The sequence below is a fragment of the Leptonychotes weddellii genome, chromosome X, assembly GCF_054177405.1.
Source record: "Leptonychotes weddellii isolate Sample4059 chromosome X, ASM5417740v2, whole genome shotgun sequence".
Lineage (NCBI taxonomy): Eukaryota > Metazoa > Chordata > Mammalia > Carnivora > Phocidae > Leptonychotes > Leptonychotes weddellii.
In genome coordinates this window covers 97,424,716-97,434,803 of record NC_138385.1, presented here as the reverse complement: position 1 = coordinate 97,434,803, position 10,088 = coordinate 97,424,716, and the positions used below count along the sequence as shown (strand labels likewise).

The following is a 10,088-nucleotide window of genomic DNA, read 5'->3' as shown; positions in this document are numbered from 1 at the left end:
AGTGACCTTTCAGTCCTGGCCGCAAGGATGAATTTCCCGGCAACGGCGTTTCACTCCAAGCTGCCCTCAACTTCAAAAATCCAACAAGAGGGAAGTACTTTTCACCAAGGACAGGAAAATATTTTAATACATCAAAAGAAAAAAAAAAAGCTAAAGGCAAAACAACTGCTCTGTAAATTGCTTTTGTGTCTGTCTGCCTCCGGCCATCAAATTACTTCTGAAGCGTCTTCAAGCTCTGAATTCTGTTATTCTGTGCAAATCTGTGCTGAAAGTATTCATGTTATTAAGAAACAGTACTTAAAGTCATTCGCCCTATTTCATTCAGGGTGGTTTATCACAGTTTTGTAATACATAAATTATATACAACGTACCTTGTAATCTGTACGTTTATAACGTAGATAGACCTTAACAAAGCGTCTACCCCATGGACCCACCCAATTACTCCATTATTCTCTACTCCTTTTGTAAGCCATATTGACCACTGTCCACAGAACTTGGCTTCAAGGTTATTCTGCAGGACATCTATATACTCTTTCTGCCACCAGCTGAATTGTGTACCTAAGAGTCAGTCGTGTTTGCTCCCCAACCTATTTATGTCAGTTGTATTTGTTACTGTAATTATGAAATTTAATTCCATACTACACAGACTAAGAAAACGTGTGCAAAAGAAAGAGCTTTTATTTCTTTGAAACCCAAGCTCATTGCTTTGGCAAGCCTTAAAAATGAGTCACTTGGAAAAATAGTTGCCTAAAACCATGGACAGGACAATTGTAGAGGTTTAAGGGGAGTGGGGTAGATGATAGAAGAGCATTCTGCACAGACTGGCTCCCGATACCCTTAAGCTCTCATTTTACTTTAGAGGACTCTGAAACTGAAAATCAGAAGCCAATGAATTTGGGCTGTGATTGACATGCGAGCGAGACTTCAAGGAATCCCAACCAGGGCTCACACTGAAAGCAAAGACCTCAACTCTACAACAAAATACTGGCAAATTAATGTTTAAAGTTAATTGAATGTTTAAGACACACATGTGGCACTTTTGATGATTCACCACTTTAGCATTTTCAATAAACCATCTAACTGCCTGACCCTGGGTGCAGCAGCTAAGGATCGGCTCTAAAACCCCTGCAGGGGTCAAGTGGTTTGGGCAACAGCTTTTGCTGGAGCAAAAATATACTAATTAATTATTTCCTGTTGGTCACAAACATAACTCTGCGCTACTGGACTGTGAGGGTTGCTTAAAATTTCAGTTTGCCTCCAGAGACTTAAAGGGAGCTCTCTCCAAGACCTGAGGGTGGGCTCGATGTAAGATCTTTACACTCACAGGGAGGGAGGCTAGCGCATTCTGGAAGTACTTCCTGCCCGGCTATTTGTCAGGAGACCGTTCCTTTGTCTGCAATTGCATCTGAATTTCTGAGCAAACTTCCCGAACCAGACACGTAGGTGTGCCTGCCTGGTTCCTCAGGGCGCTTCCTTCTGAGTCTTGCCTCGGAAGGTGATCTGGGCCGGTGTGTGGGGAGAGCAAAGTTCTCTGGAGCCGCCAGCTCTCGGAGGAAGAGGGCAGGGGAAGCCAAAGCTGGAAGCACCGCGCACAGCTTCCTCCACCAGGCTCCCCGGAGCAGGGCCACTATGCCCGTTGGCGGGCACGTCAAGATGCCAGCATTCAGCCTGACTACAAACGCTGGCTTCACGGAAACCAATGGTGTTTGAACAATTAGGGAGCGGTTTTCTCATATTTTTCAAGCATCACATTACCTTCTCCTTTCTTTTTTTCTAAATTATACCCCTTTAGATCTGTAAGAGCCCAAAGAAATAACTTCGTCAAATCCTCGTATTCTGTAGTAAAGGGAGATCAAGAAGAGAAAATGATTTAGCTAAGACCACAGAGCAAGCTGGTGGGATTGCTGGGGCAGACACACGGCCTCTGGCTTGCCCTGCTTTTCCTCAGTTTCCTCACCCTGGGGACCCGCAGCACCAGCACCACCAGGGAGCTGGCCAGACCCGCAGAAACCCCGCTCCCATCCAGGCCCGCTGAGTGAAAAAACTGCTTTTTCAACAAAATCAAAGAGGGTTTGTATGCACGTTACAGTTAAAGAAAAACTGCTCTGAGCCAGTTGTTTGTACTGCTCTTTTGTGAAATGACCGTTTAAATTCATAATCCTCATAAAAAAATTTCCTTGCCACAAAGTGGATGAAAACAATTAGTTATTTTGCGGTCTCTGGTCATTTCACATAGAATTTGCACTTAAAAGGATAGGCAACTAATGAATCAAAATCAGCGCTTCTCTCTGGATACATGAGCCATGTCAAAGCAGGGTGGATATTCCACAAATGCCTTTATCAGAGCTTATGACACCGAACCCGAGGAGTTGCTAAGGTCTTCAGGCCTGTGAATAAGGTAACAGAGTAACGATTCTGGGGGCGCCTGGCTGGCTCAGTCCCTAGAGCATGCAACTCTTGATCTCAGGGTCCGGAGTTTGAGCCCCACGTTGCGCACAGAGATTACTTAAAAAAAAAAAACAATTCTGTTAGGCAACATGAGTTCCCAACAGAGAAAACCAGAGTAAAACCAGGAAATGTGTGTGCACATGCACACAGGTGGACATTGGCCAAACGTGGAACCCTTCAGCCAGGGAAGTAATTCGTTTCGACGCGTTCACTTAGGTGATGTACTGCGTACGAACAAAACATCAACGTCTTCCCATTGGGCCAAACAACCAAAGTTACTGACTAGTCAAACACACTTCAAACATCAATTGGCTCGTTGCGTTTACATGAGCCGTCCAGAATGGGCAAATCCCTAGACACAGAAAGTAGATTAGCGGTTGCCAGGGGAGACGGGGGTGGGATGGGGAGTGACTTCCAAGGGGCACAGGGTTTCCTTTTAGGGCAATGACTCCGTCAGTGTTGGTGACAGCACAACTCGGAATACACACAAATCACGAACTCTGTATGCTCAAATGTGCAAATTGTGTGGCTTGTAAATTATATCTCAACCAAGCCCTAAAAAACCCACAGCTCCTTCAACAAGAACAGGCTTTAAGATACACTGAGAGAGAAAACTGCATGCACCACTCCTGCTCAGTATTTTTTCAACTTAAAGATGTTGAATACCTTACAATTTGAGTCCAAAGGGGCTTTTATTTCCATAAACCTCACTCATTTTACCAGTCAGTAAATGAACTAATACCGGGTTAAGGAAGTGACTTGCGTAAGAACCCAAGTCCCAACTCGCACCAGTGGCGAGAATTTTCCCAACATTAAATCATTTCCATTAAAACATTCATAAGGGTAATTAAATACATCTGGAAAAATAAAACCAGTTCATGGCCTTGTGGTGTATTTACTAAGAATCTACCAAAGGAAATCACTATGTTTCCTTTTGGCATGAAGGGCCCTTTTTTTTTTTTTTTAATGTAAAACCTAAAAACTGAAACCAAGGCTACTGCCAGAACAAGTGAGGTATGCACAAATTAACATAAATTGGCAACTGAAGTGTAGAACCAACAATTAATTGTCCCAGACACAAAGTACTTCCTTGAGACCAGGCCTCTGGTTTGGGCATTTGCCTCATGAGAACTTCCATCTAACCTCCACACCTATTTAAACACTAAAGCCTGCCCCCAATGAAGCCCAGGGTCCTGTGAAAGCCATCCTCAAGAAGGTTCCCCGGGTGGTAACTGGATGCTCCATTTCGAACTAGTACAAATTCTAACACCTAGCGTTAATGAACCAGAAGTAACTTTATTTCAGGAAAACCAGGTAATGCTTCCCTCAGCACTATACTTCTTTAACTTCAACATCTCTGCGCCAAGCATTGCCAAAATAGTTCCAGGCTCAGCAGCAGCCATCTGATTTTTGTGTATGAACCTCATTTAAAGGGAAGCATTAAAAAGGGGGGGAGCCTTGAGGGTCACCTGGCTGGCTCAGTTGGTGGAACAGGGGACTCTTGATCTCCTGGTTGTGAGTTCGAGCCCCACCTTGGGTGTAGAGATTACTTAAAAATATTTTTTTAAAAATAAGTAAAATAAAAGGGAACATTGAGTGATGGGACTACTCAGGTGGGGGCATTAAGAGAAGTAGGAACCAGAGTTACAGGTCACTCAATTCTGCCCTTTCTAGAAGGATTTTATCCTAGCTCTCCCCTAACTTTTTGGTAAGAAATTTTCTTGTTGGATTCGGGAGCCTTGTTTCCTCCCATATTTTGACCACCTAAGTCAATTAAAAAAGATTCAACTATACAATTCTTTGCTCCTCCCTTTAAATTCAAAATAATAAGCTCTCCCTACTGTCCCTGACCAAAATTACAATCGGCACAAAATTACAGCCCCTCACTTACACACACACACACACACACACACTCTCTTGCGCGCTCTCTCTAGCGCTCGCTCGCTCTCTCGCTCGCTCTCAATAGCAGAGGGATGCAGACTGGGTAAGAGGCCACGGGTGGGGATGGGGGACGGGCAGGGATTCCCAAGCCCCGACCATTAACCCGCAATGGTTAAACCCACGGCGCTCCTCATTAGGAATGCTTCGGCGTGGCTCCACAGTCTGTGGCTTTTGTGGCGCTTGTGGCCGCAGTCTGGCTGCAGAGAAGGATAACAGAGCAGGGAGAGAAGCCCTTTCCCAGTCACAGCCCTCAGACATTTCCCGGGGTGCGGCGGAATTAGGTCGTTTTCCACAGCATTCCCGAGTTTCCCTTCCGATGGAGTCCCCATTTAACGACATGCTGCTGACGGCAGCATTTCGGGGTGTTAGGAGGGGACGGAAAGAATCCCACAGCCGCCTAACATTCGCCCTGGGCCAGGTTGGAGATTTTCGGTCTCCAGAACTGGGCTTTCACCGTCACTAGTCGATCCCCCCAGCTGCACTCGAATCCGCTTGGCAAACCGTGTCCACCTGCGCCCAGGTCCGCATTTTGATAGTTGGAACGGGGGACAAAGAAAAGAGACTCACCCTCTGACCCATCCTGTCCCTCTCCCCTCCCCCCTTCCTGGTATCAAGGGTCATGGTTCCCAAATGAGCTCTCGGAAGACCCCAGCCTTGGGGAACCGGGCGTTTGTTTCGTGTTGGGTTGAAGGGCAAGAAGACCACGGCAGGGTGGGACAGGACCGGACTGGGAGCTCGGGCGACAGGAGAGCGTTCCGGGAAATGAGCAAGAGACTCCTCTCTACCAACCCTTAAAATAAAGCCGCCCGGGACGCCCCGTCTGCTTGCTCCGCACCCCCTCCCTGGACACCGGCTCTTGCCCTCCCGCGGGCCGCGCGCCGGGGTTGGGGGGGGGGGCGGCTGCCAGAGCGCAGCCGGGACGGGGACGCCCCCGCCGCGGGGCAGGGACGCGCACTTGGGCGTTCGGGACACCTGCGTCGCGCCCCTCCCACCTCCGGCCTCCGGGCGCGGAGGTGCCCCGGGAGCCCCACCTGAGCGGGGGTGGGGCGGGGGCCGGGGCGCGGGGCCAACGCGCTCGCTTACCCATGGCTGGAGACGGGCGGGAGGGGCGCGGGCTCCGGGCGCTCGGGCTCCCCGGGGACGGGCAGAGCCGGTGGCACAAGTTTGCAGGTCTGGCGGGCACGTGCGCCGGCCGGGCTCCGGGCGGGCTGCGCTGCTGGGCTGGCGGCTGGCGGCTCGCTCCTGGCTCCTGGCTCCTGGCTCCTGGCTCCGGGGCCGGGGTGGGAGCGCGGCGCGGCTCCGCCTGCACTGGGGGCCGGCCGCGCCGAGAGGGGCCCTGACGTCAGCGCCGGGGGCTTTGTGCGCCCGCAGCGAGGGCCCGACCCCGGCAGCGGGCGCGCCAGGGTGGCCGGCGCTGCTTGCGGCTTCCTCTGGGACACAACCCCCACCCGAAGCGGGCGCCGAGGGGCGCGGGAACTCGAGTGGCCGGGGAGTGGGGGGGCCTGGGGGGCGCGGATCCGCGTCCCAGAAACGAACTGTTACACAGCTGGAGGGGGCTTCGCGGTCCTAATCTTCACCCATTGTGCAGATGAAGAAACTGAGGCCCGGGACACCGAACCAAGGACAGCCGGTGATCGGCAATTGCCCCCATCCACACTCCTGGATCCTTTTGTTCATGTATGAGCTGCGGGTGATTATTTAATTCAGTGGGGCTCAGCCCTGGTTGCACATTAGAACCAGCTGGGGCGCTTTGCAAACCTGGTTGCATCTGGGCCTCTGCGGGGCGAGACCGAGGCCTCTGGCCGCAAAAGCTCCCCAGGTGATTCGGGTGTGCATCCAAGGTGGCCGACACTGACTTGAGCTACTTGGCGGGAAACGATGACGTGGAAAGGCACCAGCGGCACCCTCCAGTCTGCGGTGGTGAGAGATTTAGTGGTGCCCTTAATCGGCCATCTTGATCCCTGGAAGGCCACACCTGTCAGGCTCTGGGAGACTTTGCAGATTCGCCCCAGTCGCCGCTTCTCCCACCGCTCAGGCCTTGCACGGGAGCCTGGAAGTGAATTAATTAATGGTTTCACAGTGTCCGGGGCTTAAATTCCTTCTGTCTCCTTAGCGAGTAATTTTCCTGTCTGCAAAGGTGTTAGAAAAGCTCTGGGACCCTTAGCCATTTTTCTACAGCGGATACTTTTTGAGACATTTGTGAACCCGATATTCCCCCCCACACACACACACTCACAGTTTATGTTGTGCTTCGTCGTTTTGAAAATACATCGTATTTACTTGAACAAAGGGTCACATAAACCGCAACTGTCGATAGTACACTTTTTTTTTTTAAGATTTTATTTATTCATTTGACAGAGAGACAGAGAGGGAACACAAGCAGGGGGGAGCGGGAGAGGGAGAAGCAGGATTCCCGCCGAGCAGGGGGCCCGATGCGGGGCTCGATCCCAGGACCCCGGGATCATGACCTGAGCCGAAGGCGGACGCTTAAGGACTGAGCCACCCAGGCGCCCCTGTTGATAGTACACTTAAGGGACATTTAACCCCAAAGAGAACCTTTAGGATTGAGAAAGGGTGGAGGGAGCAAACATTTCATCTATTGCAATTTATTGGATTAGGAAAGATTTCATCAAGGCAGAGCTCTAGAAAACCTAATAATATTTTGCATAAAAAGGCAGAGATCTGTGCCAAGCGGATCAAGGGCTCATTTTCACAATCCCAGGGGGAAGAGTTAGTCCTAACCAATCTTTACACACTAATAAAACAGGGAGCTCATAGGTCTAACTTTTTGTCCCCTTGTTACGGGAAAATCATCGCATAGATGTAAGAATCCAACCGTAGATGACAATAACAGAGGTGGCCTGCAAAGGCCCGAGACAAAGGTGGAAGTGAAGGAAGGCAAAAAGGAATTCATTGTAAGTCCTGGTTTAGAGAAGAACCTTGGGTTTCGTTGGTTCCTGCATCTTGGGAGACTCCTAGGAGACGGTGAAAGCAACAGAATGAGACTCGGGCATGACACTCTGAAATCATTTGGGCAAGCTATGACCTTACTCCACCACTCTGGGACCAAAAAGTCTAAGGTTTTGTGCACTGAGTTGAAAGTAAACCCTTTGGTCCACTTTCGGTCATTCCCTAGAAGTCTTAGATTTTTTTAACCAAAGAAAAGAAATACCAGCTGTCCAAATATTAGAGCGAGCCACAATGGGATGGTGTGATAAAAACCAAGTTATAGCAACTGTATACACAATGTCCAAGGAAAGCCACATTTTAATAGAAATTTTTACTCGCTTTGGAAATGTCACAGACTTATTTCAACAAGTAATTGTCCCTAATACCCTTACGAAGAAGAAGAAAAAAACAAAAAAACAAAAACCCAGCAGTTGGGAAATTAGCAAGGCTACTACAGACAGGGTACAGAAGATGGCTAATAAGCATATTTGATTATTACTCAAATGCTATTTTAAAATAATAAACCAGGGGCGCCTGGGTGGCTCAGTCGGTTGGGCGACTGCCTTCGGCTCAGGTCATGATCCTGGAGTCCCGGGATCGAGCCCCGCATCGGGCTCCCTGCTCGGCTGGGGGTCTGCTTCTCCCTCTGACCCTCACCCCTCTCCTGCTCTCTGTCTCTCATTCTCTCTCTCTCAAATAAATAAATAAAATTTAAAAATAAAAATAAAAAATAAAATAAAATAATAAACCAATTTTCTCAAGTAACTAAAACCTTTAAAAAAAATAAAGCAGGATTTGGGGCGCCTGGCTGGCTCAGTCGGTAGAGCGCGTGACTCTTGATCTCGGGGGTTATACGTTCAAGCCTCCCGTTGGGCGTAGAGATGACTTAAAAATAAGATCTTTAAGGGGCACCTGGGTGGCTCAGTTGGTTAAGCTACTGCCTTCAGCTCAGGTCATGATCCTGGAATCCCAGGATCGAGTCCCGCATCGGGCTCCCTGCTCGGCGGGGAGTCTGCTTCTCCCTCTGACCCTCCTCCCTCTCATGTACTCTCTCACTCTCTCAAATAAATAAATAAAATCTTTAAAAAAAAAAAAAAATAAGATCTTTAAAAAAATTTTTTAAAAACAAGACTACTTTGCAGGTGGGCAAGTAAATTGGTAGAGCCTTTCTGGAAAGCTGTTTGGCAGTATCTATCAAGAGACAAAAATATTCATCGCCTCTGACCTAATAATCCCACTCCTGGGACTTTCTCTTAAGTAAATAATGACTGTTTCAGTCAAAATTGATGTAAAGAGATGTTTATCTCGGAGCAAGATGTGAGAGGAAACATAAACCAAGAAAGGAAGCAACACCTATTCAATGAAAGGGGAGTAGTTACATAAATTATTGTTGACCTAGTTTAGTGGCTCTCAGCCATGGATGATTTTCGTCCCTCAGGAGACATTTGGCAATCCCTGGAGACGGTTTTAGCGGTCACGTCTGGGGAGGCAGCGCTACTGGCTTCTGGTTGCTGGAGGTCAGGGATGCTGCTGAACATCGTGCAATGCACAGGACAACCTCCGCCACAATAAAGAACCATCCAGCCCCAAACGTCAACAGTGCTGAGGTTGAGAAGCCCTGCTCCGTATGATCACACATCACACAGCCTTGTTTGCAAAGAATTACGTGGGGAAAAGCTCGGATACTTTGTTGTTGGTGGTTTTTTTTTTTTAAGCAGAATAAAAAGCTACATGTACAATATAAGCCTAGTCATGCTCATATGTACATATATGTATTTTAGAAGACTGAAAGAAAATGCGCTATTAGACGGGGCGCCTGGGTGGCTCAGCTGGTTGAGCAACCGACTGGGTTTCAGCCCAGGTCGTGATTTCATGAGTCATGGGGTTGAGCCCTGCACTGGGCTCCAAGCTCAGTGGAGCCTGCTTGATGATTCTCTCCCTCTGCCCCTTCTCTCTCTCTCTCTCTCAAAAATAAATAAATAGGGGCGCCTGGGTGGCTCAGTTAAGCATCTGCCTTCAGCTCAGGTCATGATCCCAGGGTCCTGTGTTCCCTCTCTCACTGTCTCTCTGTCAAATAAACAAATAAAATTTTTAAAAAATATAAGGATTTTATTTATTCACTTGAGACAGAGAGAGTGAGCATGAGCAGGGGGAGGGGCAGGGGGAGAGGGAGAAGCCGACTCCCCACTCAGCAGGGAGCCCGATGCGGGGCTCGATCCCAGGACCCTGGGATCATGACCTGAACCGAAGGCAGACGCTTAACTGACTGAACCACCCAGGCGCCCCATCAGGCACAATTTCTACACTGTATCGCCTTCTCTCCTGTTCCTCAGAAAGGTGGCTGCTTTCTCGAACCAGTGGGAAGTCCATGAGTTGGTCTTCAACTTTACAGTCACCTTACGGACAAAACAAAACACTGAGCTCTGTTTGCAGAACTAAATGAAAACATTAGCAAACCTTGACACGTTTGACTACACAAAGTGGAACATGAAAGAATATGAATGAAAGACCACCACCACGAATGCTCCCAGCTGCTCAAGCGGGTGTCAGAAGATACTGTCAAAGTTTGATGGAAAAAGAAATAAAGCTTTGAGAGGAGGGATGATGTAAGGGACATAAATCCTCATCTTTCATGTCAAGGAGCCAGTAGATATTATCTGAAGTTGGTGAAGAGAGAATTAAGCATATTACCAAGACTAGAGCCACTGTTGCGACCTTATCAGATCTAATGTCATTTATAAACAAACATT

At 48.5% G+C, this 10,088-nt stretch overlaps 1 protein-coding gene across 2 annotated transcripts in view; it reads right to left on the bottom strand.

Annotated features, from left to right (window-relative positions):
• Nucleotides 1-5,644, bottom strand: part of GPM6B (glycoprotein M6B) — a 146,455-nt gene extending 140,811 nt beyond the window's left edge. The window contains exon 1 of one of the 2 annotated variants that reach the window (XM_081809163.1): nucleotides 5,473-5,644. In XM_081809163.1, coding sequence (XP_081665289.1) covers nucleotides 5,473-5,476 — 4 coding nt within the window. In that variant the 5' untranslated portion in view covers nucleotides 5,477-5,644. The remainder of the gene's footprint in view (nucleotides 1-5,472) is intronic. The other variant, XM_081809167.1, reaches the window with a different exon arrangement.
• Nucleotides 5,645-10,088: the final 4,444 nt, after the last annotated feature.